The 21117-nt window shown below is 67.3% G+C and overlaps 1 protein-coding gene across 11 annotated transcripts in view; it reads left to right on the top strand.

The window, feature by feature from the left end:
• PLEKHA6 (pleckstrin homology domain containing A6) overlaps positions 1 to 21117 on the top strand; it is a 45748-nt gene that overhangs the window by 20174 nt on the left and 4457 nt on the right. For 3 of the 11 annotated variants that reach the window (XM_064498242.1, XM_064498238.1, XM_064498247.1), the window contains 22 exons: positions 4426 to 4506; positions 4648 to 4762; positions 4850 to 4954; positions 5033 to 5105; positions 5536 to 5636; positions 8777 to 8952; positions 9190 to 9678; positions 9794 to 10304; positions 10459 to 10545; positions 11695 to 11748; positions 14046 to 14126; positions 15547 to 15615; positions 15960 to 16040; positions 16429 to 16578; positions 17227 to 17322; positions 17468 to 17579; positions 17744 to 17883; positions 18588 to 18737; positions 19879 to 20008; positions 20228 to 20337; positions 20578 to 20760; positions 20910 to 21074. In XM_064498242.1, the coding sequence (XP_064354312.1) occupies positions 4426 to 4506; positions 4648 to 4762; positions 4850 to 4954; positions 5033 to 5105; positions 5536 to 5636; positions 8777 to 8952; positions 9190 to 9678; positions 9794 to 10304; positions 10459 to 10545; positions 11695 to 11748; positions 14046 to 14126; positions 15547 to 15615; positions 15960 to 16040; positions 16429 to 16578; positions 17227 to 17322; positions 17468 to 17579; positions 17744 to 17883; positions 18588 to 18737; positions 19879 to 20008; positions 20228 to 20337; positions 20578 to 20760; positions 20910 to 21074 (3259 nt within the window). Of the gene's footprint in view, positions 1 to 1558; positions 2515 to 4425; positions 4507 to 4647; positions 4955 to 5032; positions 5106 to 5535; positions 5637 to 8776; positions 8953 to 9189; positions 9679 to 9793; positions 10305 to 10458; positions 10546 to 11694; positions 11749 to 14045; positions 14127 to 15546; positions 15616 to 15959; positions 16041 to 16428; positions 16579 to 17226; positions 17323 to 17467; positions 17580 to 17743; positions 17884 to 18587; positions 18738 to 19878; positions 20009 to 20227; positions 20338 to 20577; positions 20761 to 20909; positions 21075 to 21117 lie in introns of those variants that run through there. The other 8 variants (XM_064498236.1, XM_064498237.1, XM_064498241.1 and 5 more) reach the window with 7 other exon arrangements.

Below are 21117 nucleotides of genomic sequence, written 5' to 3'. Positions count from 1 at the left end.
CACCACGGCCCCGGGAGCCCAGACGCCCCGGGGATGGCCGCAGCACGGTTCCCATTAGCGGGTGCCCCTGCGCACAGGGGGGAGCTGGGAGCTGCTCAGCCACATCCGTGCCGCCCCCGGGGCGAGCGGGAGGCAGGCGGCTGTGTCCTGCTCGCGGAGGGTGGGGAAGGGCTGCAAACAACCTCGGGGAAAACCCGCGCCCGCCCGCGGGAGGCGGAGGCTGGCGCACAGCAGCCGCCCGTGGGAAATCGCTTCCTCCTGCCGCCCGCTCACCTGCTCCTTCCCTGCTGGGGCTGCGTTAACTCCTTCGCGCCCTCAGCTGCGGCTCGGCGCAGCTGTACCGTGAATCCCCGCGACCTTCGCCGGCGGTGGAAGGGCGGCAGCGGGCAGGGAGGGCTCCTCCGCGCGTCGCAGCGCTGCGGGGGCGGCGGAGGTGCGTGGCAGGGGATGCGGGGTCCGCGCGGGCGCTGGGCTCCTTCGGGCACGCTCCCCTGGAGCCAGATGTGCCCAGCGTGCCTGGGGAGGAGGCGCTTGTTGGCAGAGGGGTTTTTCCTGCCTGCTCTCCGGGGATTTGGTTTTGGGGGGAGCAGGGAAGGGAAGCGGCAGCAGGTGCGAGTCTTGTTCCCGAGTTGCTGCGTTTATTCCCTGCTCCTGCTCCCTACCTTGACAAAAGGCAAGGGGACGTTTGGAGGGTTTTTCCTGGGCGTTTACCCAAGGCAAAGCACTGGCTCTGCTTGCGCCCTGCTCTCCGGGAGGTTTGGGAGAGCCCCCCGGTCCCGGGGCTGGTGTTCAGCCCTGTGGCGTGTCCGCTCTATCCGCTGCAGCGGATCCGTGCCCGGGTCCGGCTGGTGTCTTCGGAGCCGGACGGGGCGATGGGGCGGGAGGTGAAACCCCCACGCGGGGCAGAGCGGGTGGTCGCCAGCCTCCGGCGCAGCCTCCCGGCTGTGCTGCCCCGCACGGTCCTCGTCTCCTGTGCCATCCCGGCTGCATCCCGGCCTCTCCGGGAGGTGCGGGTAAGCGCGGGGCGATGCGGGGAGTGCTTTGCTCTGGGGGGACCTTGCCGGGGAGTGGTTTCATTGCCCTGCTTGCCGGCTGGAAATAGCGAAGGTGAAAGCAAAACACAGGCTGCTCCTGCCTGCCTTCTCCCGCTGTCCCAGTTCGGGGCCTCTTGCCGCCCACCGTGGCGCTGGGAGCTGCTACCCGCCGCGTTGGGGCGGGCTGGGAGCCTCGTGCGAGGCTGCTGGGGCTGGAGGCGAGGAGGACGCTGCAGTTCCCGCGCCCCAGAGCCGTGTTTCTGGGGGGCTGCTGGCGGCAGCGGGGAGCAGGAAGGCCGTGGCTTTGGCTCATGGCTCGGGGGGGCCTGGCTGCCTGGTGAGCGCCCGCTTTGGCGGCAGCACGGGGCTGGCCCACGCCCCGGCGGTTGGGGGACTTTGACCGCCGCCGTTGCGGAGGGCGGCGGTGATGGAGGGCGGCGGGGGGACGCGGGCGGCCGGGGGTCAGCTGGCGGCGTGGGGCCGGGCTGCTGGTCCGGGATGCGGAGAGCGGGGCCGCGGCATGATACAAGCCAGCCGGCTTCGCGCGCTCCGCTTCCTTCTTTGGAGCTTTCTTTGCAGTGTCAGCGCTGCCTTCCCTCCCCTCCTGCGGGCTACCAGACCGCCCGGACGGGTGGGAGCTCCCTTTCCCAAGCGCAGGGCCCGTCCCGCAGCGGGTCGCCCCGAATCCCGCTGCCAGTTCTCCGCCCGTGCCGGCGGGATGCAGCAGGCGTTGGGGCCAGCAGGGCCCGGCGGGGGGGCACCAAGCCGTGTTGCCGGCAGCCCCGCGGGCCCCTCTCCCTGCGGGAGTTACGTGGTGGTCCGTGCTCGCGTCCGCTCCCGCTGTGCCGGTCCTGCTCCCGGGGCTTTGCTCCTCGCGCTGGCAGCCACGCGATGCAAAGTCCCCAGGGAAGCAGGGACGGTTTGGGGGGAGATGCGGGGGGGGATGAGCCGCGGTGGCAGCAAAGGGGCTGCCTCCCCCCTGCAGCCACTGCCTGCGTCTCCCTCCCCTTCCCGCGGCCCTTGCGGCCAGGCAGCCCCGTTCCCGCGGAGGGGAGCGCGGCCCCCGGCACCCCCGGCTCCCGCGCGGGGCTGGCGGAGGCGGCGCTGCCCGTCACCTCTCCTCTGCTCTGCTCTGCTCGGGAAGGGAGCCGGGAGCCGGGCTGTCACCGCTGCGGCGTGCGGCTGCAAGCGCTGCGCCGGGCTGCGCGGGAGCCGGTGCTGCGGGGACAGGGGCAGCGCTCCCGTCTCCCGCCGGCAAGGGCAGGCGAGAGGGGACGCAGCGGGCGAGCCGATGCCACCGAGCCCGGGGGTCAGGGCCACCGCGGAGAGGACAGCGAGCCCCGCCGCCCGCCCCCGGCAGCCCCCTGCCCGCACGGCCTGCTCCCGGGCGCCGGACCCACCTCGTCCGCAGCGGCGGCCGGCGCTGAGCTCGGGGGGACGCTGGCACCATGCTGAAGTTTCGGGCGGACCGCCGGGCGAGGTAGGACCCCCGGGGTGGCGAGGGGGGGTCACGGGGAGGCGGTGGCAGTGGCCGGGGCACTCCAGCCCGGGCAGCGTCTGCTGCATTGCAGTGCTTCGGCGGGAGCGGCGGCTCGGGAGTTTACAGAGGAGCCGGGTCAGCCGCGGCAGCTGCTGCGAGGGGGCGATTTAAGGAGGTTCCCGGGCAGTTCCCGAGCTCCCGCCGGCCCCGGGGGCGGTGGGCGAGGGCAGCACAGGGAGGGGGGCGGGAGGCGCTTGGGTCGGTGCCAGGGGGGCTGCGGGCGCCCCGACGGACACGGCAGTGCCCCGACCGGGCGGGGGGAGCTGCCGGTTGCGGTTCCCAGGCTTGCGGCGCTGCTCCGCCAGCATTTGCACCATCCCTGTCTCCCGGCATCGCCCGGTGCCGGCACTGGCTGCGGGGCAAGTGGTCTGGATGCCCCCCCGGGACCCCCGCAGCGGGGGTTTCTGCACTGACCTACAGCAAGGGGAGGGCGGCGTGGAGGAGGACGGGTCGGTGGCCAGGCCAGGACGGGACCCGCGAGGGGGGAGCGCCTCTCAGCAGGGCTTTTTTTGGCAGAAAGCGCTCGGTATCTCCCGAGGCTGGCTGGAGCCCAGGTCCGGGGTGAGGCGCGTGTGTACGGGACGGTCTTGGCAGCTGTGTTTTCTTGCTCAAACTTTCCCCGTTTTGCTGACGCTCGGCACTTCTGCGGCACTCTGGCTGCTCGCGCGGTGCCTTCGCGGGTGGCCGAGGGGCACCGGTGTCCCGCGCGTGGTGCCGGGCGGCTCGGCGGGACGGGGGGTGCGTGGAGGGGGGCAGTTGCGGAGGCGTCCGTGCTGCCGTCGGGGCGGCGCGGGCTGGGGGCGATGGAGCCCCATGTGCCGGCCTCGCTCCTCCGCAGGCTTCTGCTTCGTCAGAGCAAGGAGAGCTCAAGGTTTTTGGTGCGAGCGGTGCCTCCAACCTGCTGACGCTCCGCAGCCGGGTGGCTCTGGGCCAGATTCAAAATCCGCCGTGAAGCCCTGCCGGCATGCATCCTGCCAGGGCAGGAGCCCTTCGTCCCTCCCAGCGCACGAACCTTAGCGCCGAGGGCTTCGCTCCCCCAAGCGAAGGGGACATGTCGCTCTGGGCTCTGCACGAGGCAAGCGCTTTCGGGGAAACGCGGCTGGACTTTGCCGTGCGGATGAGGCAGTGTGCGGGTTAGCGGTGGGCCAGGTTGCCGTTCATAAGCGCTGCAAATCCGCGGACGGCACCAGGGTGCTTTCGGGAGCCCCCTCCACCCTCTGCGGCTCAGGGAGCCCAGTCAATCCCGCTGCCTTGCTGGGACTGCCGTGCCGCAGCACCCACGGACCCGCGGCAGCTCCAGGGAGGCGCTCCGGGCAGGGGCAGCTTTGCACCGCGGCCGTGGTCTGCTTCCCCCGGCCAAGGCGGTAGCTCAGCTCTGCTCCGTGGTGCGCAGACGCCTTCGGGTGCGCTCGGGACCGGGGAGGCAGTCCCCAAAGCTCGTGCAAGCTGCAGATTTGCAAAAACCAAGCCCTGGCGCTGGAGCATTGAGCGCAAGGAGCGCCCTTCAGCGGGGGATGTTTTGGGGACAGCTTTCGGAGGCAAACCACTGGGTCTGGGGTTCAGGCACCCGAAACACGGCACTTCACCGAGTTGAAGTTGCGCGTTCGTCAGCTGAGCCCTGCGAGCCAGCCCACGCGCGTGCCGCCGGCGCCCTCGCCGAAGGCAGCTGGGGTAGGCGACGAAGACGCAAGCAGGCGCTCGGTGCAGGTCGGCAGCAGGCGGTGCGGAGGCGGCGTGGAGCTGCAGGGATGCAGCCACCCGGGTCCTGCGCAGGCACCAGGCATGAGCCGGGGGCCGTGAACTCCTGCGCTGTCCCCGCTGCATCGCCAAAGCCGCCCCCATGTCTTGCAGCCACAATGAGAGGCGGAACACGTTCCTGCACCCAGTGACGGGACAGATCCCGGAGGAAAACTCAAGATTCGACTTGCAAAAGTAGGTTGGGTTTGGGCTCCCTCGGTTTTGGGATGGGGGAGCGGGTTGCAGTGGGGGACTGAGGTGGGCTGCGGGGTCTGGGGCAGGTTTCTGGGTGGCAGCTCCGCTGACAGCCGCTTTCTCCTGCCCCCCGTGCCGCAGACCTACCTTGGACATGTCCAGCAAAGCAGGCGGGAAGCGGCCGGTCACCATCCCCAGCGAGTCGTCCAACCACGCCATGGTGTCGGAGGCGCCCCCGGAGCGCCCCGGAGGCCGGGTAGGTGCCGGAGCCGCGCGGCGGGCGGGCAGGGGGGGCGGGTGGCGGGGGACCCCGGGGCCTGAGCAGCTCCTTGCCCCTCCGCAGGCCTCGCGCCCCTCCCGCAAGGGCATCGCCTTTGGGAAGCGCTCCAACTCGATGAAGAGGAACCCCAACGCGGCGGTGACCAAAAGCGGCTGGCTCTACAAGCAGGTACCTGGCGCCGCGCCGTGCCCTCGCCGGTGTCCTGGGGGTCCTCGGTGCAGCGTCTCACTGCCGCCTCTCTCGCAGGCCAGCTCGGGGGTGAAGCAGTGGAACAAGCGCTGGTTCGTGCTGGTGGATCGCTGCCTCTTCTACTACAAAGGTGGGTGGCCAAGGGCCCAGCCTGGGGGGCACCCTGGACCCCCAGGACCCCGCTGCCCGGCCGGCACCGGGGATGGCACCCACATGCAAACCCAGGGCGTTACCAGGCGTCGAGCAGGTCTCGCTGGCGCTGGGCGAAGGGTTCCAGCCGGTGGGAGGAGGTGACAGCCCTCCGGGGGGGCAGTGGCCACCCAGTGCCGAGGTGTCCCCTGTTTGCAGGTGTCCCCTGCTTGCAGGCAGCTCTCTGGGCTCAGCCGTGGGGAGCAGGGCAGGAATACGTGAGCAGGCGGGCGCGCGGGAGCCGTGCGGCGCGGGAAGCACCCGCGGGGAGCGGCGGCGGTGGCACCGCGTCTCCGCAGAGGCTCCCAGCTCTGCGCCGTCAGCCCCTCCTGGCACCTAACCACCCCCTTTCCCCCGGCTCGGCCCGGCAGACGAGAAGGAGGAGAGCATCCTGGGCAGCATCCCCCTGCTCAGCTTCCGCGTGGCGGCCGTGCAGCCCTCGGACAACATCAGCAGGAAGCACACGTTCAAGGTCAGTGCGCGGCGGAGCGCCGATGCTCCCGGGGTGCCCGATGCCCCCTCTCCTTGCTTCCCTGGTGATGAGGCATGGAGCGGAGCAGTGCCCCAGCAGTGCTGGAGCAGGATAAAGGGCTGAGAGAGAGGTTTTGCCCTAGGGAGGTGGGCGCACGGAGCAGAGCTGCCTCCATTTGCCTTGCAGCCTCTGAACGCCTTCAGGGTTACGGCCCTTCAGCCTTGCTTTCGCATTAGCAAGAGCCACGAGATGGGGGAACGTGATGATGCCCGCCGAGATGCCCCGTGCACTGTGCCCAGTGCTTTCTCCTCCTGGGGAAACTGAGGCACCGGTGGGGCAAAGCAGCATCCCCAAGGTCATCGCTCCCTCCAGGCCTGACCTGCTCCGGGGCTCGACCCTGCAGGCTGGGCTGCTCCCGTTGCAGCTCGAGGAGCGGGCAGGGGCTCCCGTCGGGGAACACGGCCGGAGCCGGGCGGCGGGATGGGCGGCAGCAGCGCGCTCTCACCAGCGCTGCTCTCAGCCCTCTCGCTGCCCCGGCGCTGGGTTGGGGGGGCCTTGCCGGCACCCCGCTTTTGTGTCTCCAGCTTGCTCTGGCTGGCGTGCCAAGGAAAGGACAGCGCAGTCGCGGTGGGTTTGCACAGGGTCAGCTCCTGCTTGCTGGTCTCCGCGGCTGCGGGCACAGGGGCGAGAGCCGGGAAGGTGGGGGCAGGCCGGCCGCAGCGGGGCTCTCCAGCAGCCTCCCCCCGTGCGGCGGTGCTCCCGGCCCCTCGCTTGCAGGCATCACGCCGCACCGTTGCAGATAGGGTTGCCCACGCTGTCCGCAGTCTCGCCTCCGCAGGCGGTGCGCGGCGTGCCTTGCACTCGCATACGCTGGTGCAGAAACCGAGCGCACGTCTTCCTGCTCATGATCGTGGCAGGGGCTATGTGAACCGGCCCCACGCCTCTCCGTGCACGCGCAGATGTTTGTGCACATGGACCCAAACAAAATAAATAGTAATGGACAGTAATACCTCCCCAAACCCCTGGTCCTGTGCACGGTGCACACACCCGTGCGGTCCTGACTTAAGTGCGTGGACCTGTCAGTGTTAAACCTGTGTTTAAGCTGCAGTTGGCAGGAGGTGCCCACGTGCTCTCCCGAGTCCTCCTGCGCACCCGGGACTGTCATCCGGGGCGAGGTGTCTGTTTGCCTGCATCTGCTGCGGGCGGTAGCAAAGAAACGACCCGAAAGTGTTGAAACATCTCTCCTGGGATGTGACAGTGGTGGGAAAAGAGCCTTGTCGAGCCGGTTTTTGCAAGCTGATTTTGTTCCATTAAGCGCCTGAGCTGTGGATGTTTTCCCATGCACATGAGGGCGTTGGTGGATAGTTTCGTTCAGAAATGAAGCCCATCTCGGACCTGCCATCGGAAAAGGCCCTGTCCATCCCTCAGCTCCGGCCAAACCCGTCTCGCTTCCAGACAAGGCTTAAATCCTGCAAGCGGTGCCAGCGCTGGCCCCGCGGCATGGCCGGACAGACAGCCCCTCTGGGGGATGGCAGGAGAGATGACACCTCTGGTGCACCCCATCCTCTGTCTAAGCTGAGGTGCTTCATCTGCACCCAAATTGCCCCAAAACAGGCACCGTTACAGCTCCCTGATTCTGATCCACCTTCAGGGTTTCACAGTGATGTGAAAGAGGGTAGAAAGGGTCCTAAAAGCAAGGAGAGGCAGCCGGCGCTGCTCAGCCTCCGGCGAGGTCCTGCCACGCTCCCCCGGCCCGCGTGTCCCCCGTGGTGGCCTGCTGGGTGGTTTGACCTGTTTTCTGTCTTTCCTCCTTTCTGCCCGGGCGAGGATCCCCCTCGGACAGGAGGTCTCTGCGTCCCATCCACCGCGCCAGCGCCAGCCACCGCATAGGTAGTGTGCTCTCGCGCTTCCGAGTGCATGCAGAAGGCGCAGGTTTCCCGCATGCTCTAATCGAGGGGACGAATCCCTGTGGTTTTTGCTGCCGCTGCGGAGTGCCCAGAGCTGCATGGTGCTTGCAGGGGTTCGAAGGAGCCGGGCGGGAGGAGACCCCCGGGGCTGGGGCGCCAGCGCGGCTGCCAGCCCTCTGGGGAGGGGGAAATGGAAACCCAGCGGAGAGTTTTAATCAGAACCCTAGATTTTGTTTTGATTTAAAGAAATTAAACCCTGGAAGTGTTTCAGGGAAAAAATCTTTTTTCTTTTCCTTCCTCCTTGCTGCATCCCATCCCTTTGCAAAGAGAGGGAAGGTGGAAGCTTCGGAAAGACCACGAATAACCAGCTGTGCTTTCCCACCACTGTAGCACGGGGTGGAGTGGGCACCGACATCACAGGCCAAAAGGGAACCTTTTTCCCTCAAATGTCGTCTGGGTCAAGAAGCCACCTTCCCTCTAACCCTGCATGAACGATAATGCTGCGGCCAGCATTCCTGCTCTCCCAGGAAGCGGTGGAGCCCTTCGTCTGCCTCCGAGCACCCCGAGGGGACCTCGCTAACTGGGGCGCTTGTCCCTCTCAAGGCACCCCCGGAGACCAGAGCTCTGGTGGAGCTGGGGCAAAGCTGGTCCCGAGCATCTCTGGTAGCAATCGCACAGGGGGCCGTGCCCCTGCGTGTGTGCTGGGGGGCAGAGCCGCCTGCGGCTCCCCGGGGCCATGGCTAAGGGACCCGAGGGGAAGCCGGTGCCCTGCAGTGAGACCTGGCCCTTCGGCGACCATCCGTGGTGCTTTGGAAGCAGCAGGTGCATCAGGAGATGCCCCCAGAAACCAGGAGGGCCAGAGCTGTTTGCAAAAGCTGGTCTAAGGCAATGCTCCAGCGCCTTCGGCAGCTGCCTGTCGCTGGCGTGAGGCTGGAGGTGCAACCAGTTCTGCCGGTGACAGGTTGCTCTTTAAAGATAATAAGCCCAAGTCTGCAGCTGCGTCCTCAGCTAACCCCTGGCTAGCCGAGGGAAGGGAAGGGGGCTCGGACTGCGAAGCCTTCCCCTGCGCCACGTTGTTCAGGGGCGCGTGCAGAGCGAGGACTGCTCCGGGAGGAGAGGACCTGGCTCAGCTTCTCCTGCGGCTCCAGGAGACCTCGAGCCGACGCAGCTGGGCAGCAACCGAGCTCTCACTCGCCTGTCTGTCTCTCTCCCCACTTCTCTGCCTCCCTGCAGGTGACCGTGTGCTGGGCGGAGGAGGTGCCGGCGCGTAACAAGCAGTCCCTGTCTCCCCAGGCCGAGCACGCCGGCATCCGGACCTACTTCTTCAGCGCCGAGAACACTGAGGAGCAGGAGTCCTGGATCCAAGCCATGGGCGAAGCTGCCCGGGTGCAAATCCCACCGGCGCAGAGGTCAGCGCGGGCCGTCGCCCTGCCCCGTTGCACGGGGTGCCGGGGTGCCCCTCGGCCCTGGTGTCCCGCAGATGGGGTGCAGGGGCCGCGTGTTGCAGCTGGGGAGCCCCTTGGGCACGTGGGGGGCCCGGGGGAGCGATACCCCACCAGGACGGAGGCAGGGTGGGATGTTGCCTGGCCGTCCCCGGGGCAGTGCAAAGGGAAGGTAATGCCCTCTCGTGTCTCCATGCCCACCAGGCACGAGAAGACAGACTCCGAGAACATCCCCCCCAGCAAGCACCACCACCACCACCGCAACGCCGCGCACCGGGAGCACCCCAAAGCCGACTCCGACACCAAGACCCGGGGGGAAGGCGACGGCCGGGGCTCCGAAAAGATCGAGAGGAAACAGGAGAGGACGGAGAGCAAGAAGGAGCCCTTGGCCAAAGCCAACGGCATCGCGGGGCAGGAGATGCCCTCGGAGCCCGGCAGCCCGTACCCCGAGGCGCCCCGGGTGCCGGGCAGCATGGAGCGGCCCGCGCAGCCCAACGGCTGGCCCTACGCGTCGCCCAGCCGCCCCGGCAGCACCGCGTTCCCGCAGCCGGACGGGGAGAGCGTGGCGCACCGCCGGGGCTTCGCGCCGCGCACCAACCCCGAGAAGATCGCCCAGCGGAAGAGCTCCATGACGCAGCTGCAGCAGTGGGTGAACCTGCGCCGGGGGAACGTGCCGCCCGAGGAGCTGCGGAGGTGAGCGCTGCAGCGGGCAGTGGGAGATGCTGTGCTTTCCAGCTGGGAAATGCAGCCAGGGGCATCTCCGGGGGTCCGGGCAGCACCTCGCTGGCTCACAGCTCTCTCCCTCCAGCCCCACCAGGTTCTTCCCCGTGTCTCGCCGGGTGCCCGACTACTATTCGCCCTACTCGCCCCAGTACCCCGAGGACTACCAGTACTACCCGCCCGGCGTGCGCCCCGACAGCATCTGCTCCATGCCCGCCTACGAGCGGGTGAGCCCGCCCTGGGCGCTGGACGACAAGCGGCACTCCTTCCGCAACGGGGGCCCCTACCAGCTCCGCGAGTGGAAGGAGCACCCGGGCTACGGCCGGCAGGACGTCCCGGTCTGGCTGCCCGGCCCCGGGCGGCAGCCGGCCTACTACGACGAGGTGGATGCCGCCTCGGGCTCCCTGCGACGCATGTCGCTGCAGCCCCGCTCCCGCTCCGTGCCCCGCTCGCCCAGCCAGGGCTCCTACAGCCGCTCCCGCGTGTACTCCCCGGTGCGCTCGCCCAGCGCCCGCTTCGAGAGGATGCCGCCCCGGGGAGAGGAGATTTACGCCGACCCGGCTACCTTCGTGATGAGGCGATCAGTCAGCTCTCCCAAGGTAAATGCCCTTCTGCCACGGCAGCAGCACCAAGCTCCGAGTGCACGCTCCCACCTCCGCTTTCCCATCGGCCGAGGCCCTTGCATGCGCTTCCCGGCCTCTCGCACCCCTCTCACATCTCTGGGGTTTGCCGGGGGGTCTCCTCTCTCCTCAGTACGACTATCTTGGTGACAGACGGCCCGTCCCCGCGGGAATGTACCCGTTCCACTACCCGGCGTCCCCCACGGTGCACGACAAGATGGTATGTATGCTGCCGGGGCTGCTGCGGTGAGCCCCCGTGGCACCGTCCCCGGGTGGTGCCGCCTGGTGTGGGGCGCAGGGTGGCTGGACAAGGTGGTGGCACGTGGCCCGGGCAGCGTGGCATGTCCGGAGTGTGCGCTGGCATCGGGGACGGGCCGCCCGGGCTGCCCGCCGTCCCCAGCCCATCCAGACGGTGGGCCAGGACAGAGGTTCGGGGGGGGTCCTTGCTCAGGCAGCCGAGGAAGACGCTGCTCTGGTCCAAAAGCAGCTTTGTGGGTCAGAGAGAGGCTGGTCTGGGGTGGATTGGCACCCCGCGACGCCGGCCAGCACATCCCAGTCCCGACGCGGCCACGGGGCCGTTCCCAGCGAGGATAGGGTGAGGCTGCTCTGCTGCCTCTCCTCCCTCCTTGCTCCCTCACTCTGGCTTTTTCCTGACTTGTGTTTTCCCCTTGGAGGGGGTTGGAGCTGGCCGGGTGGCACCAGGAGGTCCCAGCCAGGGTCCCTGGCCGAGGAGAGTGGTGGGACCCAGCTACAGGGCCAAGTGCCCCGCAGACGAGGCCGGCCGCATCCTCTCTCCTCGCCGCTCCTCTCCTTGCCCTGCGCCGTGCGTAGGGTTTGCTGCTCTCGGTGGAGCCCGTGGCGATGGGAGGGTTTGCCAGGAGCCCCCCGCACGGCGGGGCGGAGGGACTGCGGCCCCCGGCCGCCAGGCTCAGGGTGGGAGGTGAAGGGGCGGCGAGGACCGCTGCCCCGGCCTCCAGCATCGGCCCCGCAGAGTGCACGGGCCCGAAATCCTGGGGCAGGACCAGGAACTGGAGGAGGGAGAAGCAGGTATCTCCATCCCAAAGTTCCCTCTGCTGCTGCCTGTCCTTGCTAGGGCAAGACGTAGGGCAGGAGCACGGCGCGAGCTGGGAAGGGCCGGGCTGCTTTGGGGGCACCCGCTAGCTGTGAGCATGTGCCCTGGGGAGGGAGGCGTCCGGCAGGGAAGTGGGTCTCCTGCAAGGCACGTCCTCCGCAGCGCCGAGGAGGTGGCACCTCGCTTCTCCGGCCACGAAGGCTTTGCATTTCTACAGCCTTCACCTAACCGCTTTGCTTCTTCTTTTATTTGTTTTGTGTGTTCGTTTCTTGCCGCATGTCTGCTGGCTCCTGGTAGGATGAACTTTTAGACCTTCAGTTGCAAAGAAACCTAGAGTATTTGGACCAGCAGGTAGGCAGAGCTGGCTGCAAACTTCATGCTGCTTACGTCCCTGTGTGCCCCGTCCCCACGCTGCGTCCCCTCCCCTGCCAGCGCAGCATTTCTTCCCCTAACATCCATCCCTCACCCTTCTTGGCATCAAAGCAGCACGAGTTGTCTTTGGTTTGCTTCTTCCATCCTTCCCGTCCGTAGGGTTGCTCATCGCTTGGCAGAAACCCCCAACAGTGCCCTGTGCGGTGTGCTGGAGCCCGGGGCGGTGTGCTGTGTGCCGGGGGGAGCCGGGGCTCGCAGCCAGGCAGGACGGCGGCCAGCGCCGCCCCGCTCCCCCATGCCCTGGCTTCCCGGGAGCCGCTCCCGGGTGACGGGCGTTAGGCAGGGGCGCGAGGCGGGAGGTCGTGCTCCAAAACGCTCCCCCAGGTTGGTCTCTGCTGGGTCGCGGCTCGGATGATGCAAAGGCGCTGAGCGGAGCGCAGTCCTGGCGCGGCGGCGGCGATGCCTCCGGCTGCCTGCAGTGCCTGGGCAGGGGCTGGCGAGCCATCGCGGGGGACTGAGCAGGCCCGGCTCAGCCTGCGACAGGCAGGGCAGGGTCCCCGGTGTCCCTTTTTCGGCGCTCGGGGTGACGAGCGATACCTCCCTTACGGCGGGAGGAGTGAGAGCGCTGAGATTTGCCACGGTAGGGCAGGAGGGCGAGCTGGGGTGCGCGTGTGCCTGCAGGGGAGCCGCAGGGAGCTGCAGGGGGGTGAGGCGGATTCGGTGCCTCCTCAAAGGCTGGGAGAGTCGATGCAGGGCTGGGCTGAAGCGTCCTTCGGCACCGAGAGCAAAGCGGCAGCTCCCGGGCCGTGCGCTGCCGCATCGCCGCATGCCAGGCTGCCTTTGGAGGAAGGCCATGAGCTGACACCCGCTCGGGAGCAGGGAGAGGGAAAAGCTCTGGGAAACATCTGCAGGCACGTTGGGGTGAAAACTGCGGGCACCGTCCGAAACCGAGCAGGAGGGTGGGGGAGACGGTCCGTGCTGCAGCCTGACGCTTGCCTGCAAAAGCCAGGCTCGCTCGAAGGGAGCTGCTCCAGAGACAATCTCATTAGTCTGCAAATCCCCATCAGTGCAGTAATCACCAAGATCTGTGTCTGCCTTGGAGCAGAGCCAAAGACAGGCGGGAGCGCTCGGTGCAATAAAAGCTCCCTGGATTATTTCACAGCCGTCGGCAGCAATGCTCACTCTCTGAGCCTCTTTAAAACGCTCCCTAAAAAGGCTTTCCTTCTCCTCCTCCTCTCCTCCTGACCTCTGGAGAGACTAATTCAGAATGTCACTGTCAAGTATCTCTTTTTAAAACAGTTTGCTGCTTTATTTCTAAAGCAGTTTGCTGCTTCATTTTTGCTCTCCTCATGCGTCCGGCGGGCTGCGCCGGGAGAGCCTGGGCCTGTTCCCACTGCTCCGTGCTGGGTGGCTCCCTGGGCTGCATCCCACCTCGCTGACCGGCCCCAAACGGGGCTTTGGCCCTCGGTTTGCGTGAGCCTGTGCTTAAACTGCCATCGCCCCTTGGAACTCAAGGACGTGGCAGTGTCGCGGAGCGCGAGGGGCTTTGCCTCTTGTCCACGGGACCCTGCAGCGCTTCTGCAGGGGTTCCTCATGACGACAAGGTAGCCAAAGCCTGGTGCTGCTTGTTTGAAGAGCTCTGCCAAGCAGTAGCGAAGCACCCTCCGGTCGTGCACCCTGGCAGCAGTGCTCTGCCAGACAGCAGCAAAAAATCAGCAGTGATGGAGGTGTGAACTGGCCCTCCCTGCTCGGGGTCTGCCCAGCTTCCCCGTCCAAAGCGGGGTGAAGTCCCGGAGGACTCGGCCGCCGGGCTGTGCTTGGAAAGCTGTGGGCACGCGAAATGCCTTTGTGCCGTCTCCGCGGGAGCCCCTGGTCCGCCCATCGACGATGCTGGGGGCTGCTTGTCTGTCTGCTGGGACCACCAGTGCGTGTTGCAGCCGTGGGCGTCTCTGTGCCGAGCTTGTGTCTGGTGTGTGCAGTGTGGTGCCCAGCTTGGAGCTGGCTGCGTTTTATCTCTGTTTTTCCCCCCTCCCGAGTTTTCAGGGCAGGCAACCAGCCAAGGACGGTCTTGACTGCACAAAGTGGAGCAGCAATGGCCTGGGGTAGCCGTCCCCACATGGCTCGAGCCCCTGGGACATCTCTTGGAGGTGGCACCTTGCAGTCTGGTGGCCCGAGGTGTCCTGGACAGAGCTGCCCTCACCTGAGGACGCCGCACCGCGAGTCTGGGGCAAGGTGTCTGTGCTGACCTCTGAAATTTCCTTCCCTGTCTGTCGCAGATGAGCGAGAGCGAGACTCTGATCAGTATGGTGAACAGGATGGTGGAGAACTCTTCCCCTAGGGCTCAGCTCTACATGCAAGTAAGCCTCCCTGCCGCCGCAGGGCCGCCCCGGCTGCTGCTGCATGGCAGACCACGGCGGCCTCCACGCCATCCATCCGCAAGCTCACCTCCTGGCATTGCCGCTCATTGAAACTCCAGCATCCATACGGCTCCAGCACATCTTGCTCTCAGGGACACGCTAGTCCATCGCAGGCTTCGCTAATCCATCCATGAGCCATGTAAAGCCCTGTAAATCCTTGTCCTGAAAGCGCAAGGTGGGGACGTAGAAGTCCTGAACTCTCTGCCTTGGTCTGGCTGGGCTCAGGCACTTTGCTCACCCTCTGCCTTTTCGTGTTGATGAGGCACGGAGAAGGTGAGGGCTAACTTAAAATGGGAAGAATCCTGTCCAAAGCACAGTCCTGCTTGGAGCATGGAAAGAGCTGCAGGAGCATCGGGACCGCGGCTCCAAACGCGTGCAGTTCACGTCATTCCCGCGCACACCTCATTGCACACCACCGTCGCGTGGTGCGGAGGGCCCGCCCGGCCCTGAGCGCTGCCCACCCCGAGCCTGGTCGGGCCGCAGGGCTCCTGCCGGATGCGGCCCTGGGTTGGGCAGGTTCCCAAGGCTCTTGGCGCAGAGCGAGACTTGGGCTGGACGTCTCTTGGTTGTGTGGCCACGTGGTGGCCGGGCGATGCGTCGGGTGGCTTGCTGACGAGGGGGAAGGTGCTTGTTGCCATCCGCTGTGCAAGTGGAGCAGGGAGCTGCTGGAGGGGGAAACCGGAGGCACTGAGCTGCTTTCCTTGGCTGGGCATCCTGCCTGGAGGCAGCAGGATCCCCGTGCGCCTGACTCTGCCTCGAGCCGAGCCGGGCATTCCCCAGGTTCAGGTCTATTTGCATCGTCCTATGGTTTTAAATTGCTCTGAAGTAGCGTCTTGCTTTCTAGCAATAATGATGCCCTTCTTCCCGTTTTAGGCCTTTCATCTCAAGATCTTGGAGGCATTTAATTGGTGAAGTCCCATTAGTAATTTAGTTTTCCAGGAAAGGAAAATGACTCAAGCTGGATGGTAGACAGGCCCCGACGTGGCTGCCGATTTATAGGTGTTTCAGCTCTGCTCAGCGGGATTATCGCTTAATCCTTCCGCCTTTGTTTCCCTGCCCGTAAAATGGTGGCTATAGTACGCCAGACGGTTAGAAATTTGCAGGGCAACTCCTTAGCTGAGCTTTTGGCGTCTTGCAGGGAGTTTGTCTCCGGTTAATTCCTCCTGCGGTGCCGGCAGCGGCTGCGGCTCCTGCTCCGCTGCCGATGCTGCCCAGCCGCGGGGCAGAGCCCCATCGCCGCCTCCCCGCCGGCGAGACGCGGCCGTCGCCTCTGGCCTCCCCCGTTTTGGAGCAGCGGGTCGGGGGGATGGCCCGGTCCCAGCGCAGCCGGGGCAGCGCTCACCCCTCGCTGTCCTTGCAGGTGACGCCCTTCCCGGAAGGCTACAGGGAGACGCTGCACGCCTACAAGATAAGCGAGCAAGACACGGATGTAAGAGCCAACGTCTGTCCTGCTGTCCCCCCTCTGCCCCGTGCTGGTGCTCCGAGCTTCGTTGCTCGATCTCGCCCCACGTTCACATTTGGGCCACATCTCGCCCTGCCTGGGGGTGAGGTCCTGCCATGAGCCCGGCAGGCTGGAAACCCTCCCCGGGACGGCGCGTTGCCCTGCCAGCGGGTCACGTCCCAGCTGGCCACGCAGGCCTGGGGTGTCCCATCTCCTTCCGAGGGCCTTGGCTCCTGTTGAGCAAACAGCGTGCACAACCCTGTTTGCACAAGTGCTGGTGCACCCCGCGCTCTGATTGCTTTTCCTCCCTCTTTTTTTCCTGCCCGGGACAGAAGCTCCTGGGGAAGCTCTGCGAGCAGAACAAAGTGCTGCGGGAGCAGGAGCGGCTGGTGCAGCAGCTCCGAGCGGAGAAGGTACGTGGTGCACGGAGGATGCTGCCTCTGCACCTCGCGCCCCTGGGCCCGGGGCTGGGCGGCATCCAGGGACGAGCCTGGCTGCAAGGCAACGGCCGTGCCCAGGTGCCACCATCGTGGCAAGGAAGTGACATCCTGTTTTCTTGGGGACGGCTCAGAGGGGCTGTTCCTGAGCTGGGCAGGGACACCCCGGCCATGCCACGCACCCGCTGCTCCCATGCGTTAATGGTGCACGTGTAAGGGGAGGGTCTGCTGCTCCCACAGCAGCAGAGATGGGCTCACCTGCCCCAGGGTCCCCGAGGCAGTGGCAGAGCGGGGTTGAGCCCGGGGTGGCACAGGGGCCGTGGTGAGGGCTCTCATGGCCACATCACCTTCCCATTCCAACCAGGAGAGCCTGGAGAGTGCGCTCATGGGGACGCACCAGGAGCTGGAGATGTTCGGCAGCCAGCCCGCCTACCCGGAGAAGCTGCTGCACAAGAAGGAGTCGCTCCAGAACCAGCTCATCAACATCCGCGTGGAGCTGTCCCAGGCCAGCACGGTAATGGGCTCCCCTGCCCACGCAGCCTTCCTCGCCCCATGCAGCCCTCCTCCTCCTCCTCCTGCCGCCGCGGGATCAGGGGTGCCCGCTGGCACGGGAGGCAGCGGGGACCCGCTTGGCGCTGCAGCCCCGGCAGAGCCGTGTGCCAGCCTGGAGCAGCCGGTGCGACCTGGCACCCTCTCCTCCGCCTGCAGGGATCTTTGCTCCGTTCTTTTCTCCATTGGTGGGGAAGGAGGAGGAAAATCCCCTCAATCCAGATGAGCCAAACTCCCCTGCTGGGGACAAAGCAGATTAACCCTTGTGGCGCTGAGCTGGCACACGTGCCAGGAGCCGTCGCGGCTCCGGCTTCCGCCTGGCTCAGCCGGTGCTGGCGGGAGCCCTGCCGTGCAGGCATTGCTCCGGCTCCCTGGCTCCCACTCCGGCTGGGCCGTTCCCAGCGTGCCATCAGGACGGGGAGCTCCCGGAGGCACAGCCTGCCTGCGCCGTGGCCAGGGCTTGTGTCCTGTTGCTGCCACCAACTTGCAGGCTTGCTGGAGCTCAGGGTTTCGCTTCAGGAGCAGATTCCCGGTGCTCTCCGGGGTGCTCCCATGCCGTGCTGGCTCGGGGCTGCTGCTAGCAAAACCCTTCCTAATCCCCCTCCCGCCGCAGGCCTTGGCCAACAGCACTGCCGAGTACGAGAGCCTGGAGAGCGAGGTGTCCGCCCTGCACGACGACCTCTGGGAGCAGCTGAACCTGGACATCCAGGTGAGCCCAGCGTGCTGGGGCTCGGCCCTGGGCTGGGGACGCGGCAGGGCTGGCAGCGGGGGCGGCTGAGCCCGGCTGCCGTGGCCGGCCGTGGTGGCAGCCCGACAGCTCGGCCCGCTCCGACCGTGGCCTTTCGCCCCTGCAGAACGAAATGCTCAACCGGCAGATCCAGAAGGAGATCTGGCGCATCCAGGACGTGATGGAGGGGCTGAGGAAGAACAACCCGTCCCGCGGCACGGACACTGCCAAGCACCGAGGTGAGCGTGCTGTGTCCCTGCCCTTGCCCGGCCCGTGGAGCCCAGCGGGGATGCACGGAGCCGGGGCCCCTCTCGGCGCAGCCCCTCTGTGCGCCGGCGCGGCTTCCCCTGCCTCCCCGCTGCAGCAGCCCCATGCACGCACCGATTTCTGCTTTCCTCCGCAGTGGCCATGGGCCCCTCGGGAACGTACAGCTCCAACAGCCCCGCCAGCCCCCTGAGCTCGGCCAGCCTCACCAGCCCCCTGAGCCCCTTCTCCCTCGTCTCCGGCTCCCAGGGCTCGCCCACCAAGCAGGGGCCCGGCGAGGTGAGTGAGCCAGGTCCCCCAAGAGCCTTTCCCCCGCGCGGGCTGGCCCGACCCCTCGCTCTCTGGGTGGGCGGCGGGTGCCGAGCGTGGCTGGGTCCGCACGCGGCTCTGCCTGGGGGGACTGCTCTGGCCGCGCGCGTGGGCTGGGGGCTGGTCCGCCCCGCTTGCAGAGCCTGCTTCTGGGCTTTGCGACCCTGGGGCTCCCGTGTCGAGCAGCCTGAAGCCACTAGCTCTTGCTAACACCACAGCCCCTCTCGCTGCCATGCTGGGGGTTCAGGAGTGCCAGCGTCCCTCAGCTCCTGGTTTCATCCACATGAAATTTGGGGTTGAAGCTGGGCACAGATTTTGCACGTCACCTGTGTGAAGGTGATGCCCATGTCTGAGCTAGCGAGAGGCTCACGCTGCAGCCGAGCAGCCTCCACGAGCCCCGGCGTGGAGCAGGCTGCAGCGAAAGCAGCCCCCAGCACCTCCTTGGGGACCACGGCTGCAGTGAGGACCGAGACTGCGGGGACCAAGACCGTGGGTCCCTGGGAAGGGCTGAGCCCGCCCAAGCACCCTGGGCAGCAGCGGCCGGCTGCTCTCCCTCCTCCTCCCTTTCCCGGCCTGATGCTTCTGCTGGTTTTTGTCTCTGTCTCTTTCTAACTCTCTTTTCCTTCCCGCCTCAGCTTCTCTGCTCTCACGCCTCTCGCTCCTCTCCACCCCAGGAACCAGGCCCACCTCGACCTCCCCTTCCCAAGTCGTATGTACCCCTGGAGTCTCCTCCGACTGTTCCTCCGCTCCCTAGCGAGGGCCGCCTCCGGCCGTACCCCACCTCCCCTCCTTGGCAGCAGGGCGGCGAGGCGAAGAGGGGACAGGTACCGAAACCTCTCCGGAGCGGCCTCGGAGCGGAGCCCCTTCCCCTTCCTCCCCGAGACAGGGGCCAGGGCGCCGGGGCTGCCCGTCCTCTCCCAGCCGCAGGGCACAGGCAGGGAGGGACCGCGTGGCCCAGGGCCGAGGCAGCACGCGGCGGGGGGGACGGCTCCCAGGCAGGCAGGTGGCAGGTTCCCGGCCCCTCCGATGGGAGCATCCCCACGGCAGCCTCGCCGGGGCTCTCCGGTCCTCTGCCTTTGCCGTCCGGGCGCAGGACAGGCACTGTCGGACTCGCTGCGCTTGGCCGGCCGGAGGATGCTCGCAGGTGCTGCACCAACCTGCCTCGAGCCTCGCTGCTTTCCTCTGCCCTCTCCTCTCTCGCTGTCCTCCCGCAGCGTGCGTGGCACCGCTCCGCGCCATGCCAGGGGCTGGAAACCCCCGTGCCAAGGAGCTCGGCTGGTTTGGGAGCGATCTGCCTGGCAAACCCAGATTTGGGACTCCCTGATGAAGCCTCAGCAATGCTCCCGCCTGGGGAAGGGGTGCGCAGAGGACATGGGCGTCTGTGCCGGGCGGTCCTGAGGGGGATCAGGATGCGTGCGAGCAGGTGCCAGCACCGCAGAGCAGCAGCGTGCAGTGGTCATGGACCCCCCTGCGGGCGCGGATGCCGCCCACCAGCAGCCGTGCACCTGCGGGGCAGCGCACTGGTGCCGTGTGTCGATCCAGGCAGTGTAAGGGGTGTCGGGACATGCCAACTCCGTGCAAAGCGTGGGGCAGTTCAGCAATAGCACGTGGGGCTCCTGCTGTATCCCGCCATCCCCCCGGCACTGCTGTGCCAGTGCTGGTGCCCTGGGCACAGCGGGAGGGGAAGGACCCCCACTGCCTGTGCAGGGAGGGAGCTTTTCCCACGCGGGAGTCTGCAGAGCCCTCCCAGCCCGGTCTCTGGAGGAGCACGTCTGGGGTGTGCAGGTTTGGCTTCCCCAGGCTGGCACTGCCCAGCTGGTGTCTGTGCGTCTGTCTGCTTGCCGGGAGCATGTTTGTGGTCCATATGCGGCCCCGTGGCCGCGGAGAGCAGCGGGTCCATCCCCAGGCAGAGCGCGGCTGCCGCGCGGGTCGGTGGCTCACCGGGAACCTGCTTTCCCTCCGCAGCCCAAAGCGAGCTTGGAGCAGAGCAAGAAGGACGGGCCCCGGCCGGCCGCCCCTGGCTCCCCCGCCGAGGGGCCGCTGCTGCAGAGCCGGCAGGAGCAGGAGGCGGAGAAGCAAGCGGCTCTCAACAAGGGTACGCAGCCAGGGGGACCGCTCGGCCATGGTGGCCCCGCGGGGTTGCTGCTGCGGACGGGAGCTGCTGTCCCTGTGCCTCGGAGCCGTGGGGAGCGTTTGCAGCCTGGCCCCTGGCTTTTCCCTTTGCAGCTCGCAGTGCGGTCAGGCCCCAGCCGCGGGCAAGGGGGCCAGTTGGTTCCCGGGGGGGTTCAGCCCAGCATTTCGGTTTCCTCCGCAGTGGGCATCGTCCCCCCCAGGACCAAGTCTCCGGCGGAGGAGGAGGCGGCGCCGGCGGCAGGCGTGGTGCGGAGGAACGCCGGCGGCATGGCCAACGGGCTCAGCTCCCGGGTAGGACTGAGTCGAGGGACGGGACGGCGATGCCGGGAGCCGGGCTAGCCAGAGGGGAGCCGGGCCAGGTGGCTGGGCCGCGGGGCAGCTTGCAGCCGGGTTGCACCCCTCAGTGCTGCTCCGCTTGCCGACGTCTTCGGGAGAGGGCTTGGAGCCACAGGGATCATTGTGTCTCAGTGTGGGGCTGGCCCCTGCTCCGTGCAGAGGTGCGTGACCACAGGGCTGCCTGGGCTCTTCTAGGAGAGGCCAAAGAGCGCCGTGTTCGCCACCGAGACGAAGGCGAAAATGAGCGTGGAGGAGCAGATCGACCGCATGAAACGGCACCAGAGCGGCTCCATGAAGGAGAAGCGGCGGAGCCTGCAGCTCCCGGGCAGCCAGCAGCCCGAGACCCCCGGCACCAGGACACCGGCCTCCTACAAGGTGGTGAGTCCCCGCATGGGCTGAGGGATTGGGGCAAACAGGCTGCTGCATCCAGCCCGGGCAGAGCGGGGCAGTTCCCGGTGGGTGGCGGGACCGGGGAGCAGAGGGAGGAAGAGGAGGGTGAGGGCTCAGCGGGCTGTGGTCCGTCGCAGGTGCGCCGGCACCGCAGCATCCACGAGGTGGACATCTCCGACCTGGAGGCCGCGCTGCGCTCCGAGGACTCGGGCAAGGTCTACGAGACGCCCCGGGAGGAGATCGCCCGGCTGCGCAAGATGGAGCTGGAGCCGCAGCATTACGACGTCGACATCCATAAGGAGGTGAGGCCGGTCCGTGGGGCTGGTGGTGCCCTGGGCGGGGGGT

The sequence above is a fragment of the Dromaius novaehollandiae genome, chromosome 27 (genome assembly GCF_036370855.1).
Source record: "Dromaius novaehollandiae isolate bDroNov1 chromosome 27, bDroNov1.hap1, whole genome shotgun sequence".
NCBI lineage: Eukaryota > Metazoa > Chordata > Aves > Casuariiformes > Dromaiidae > Dromaius > Dromaius novaehollandiae.
The sequence above is the reverse complement of the archived record's forward strand: the minus strand, read 5'-3'. Positions and strand labels throughout refer to the sequence as shown.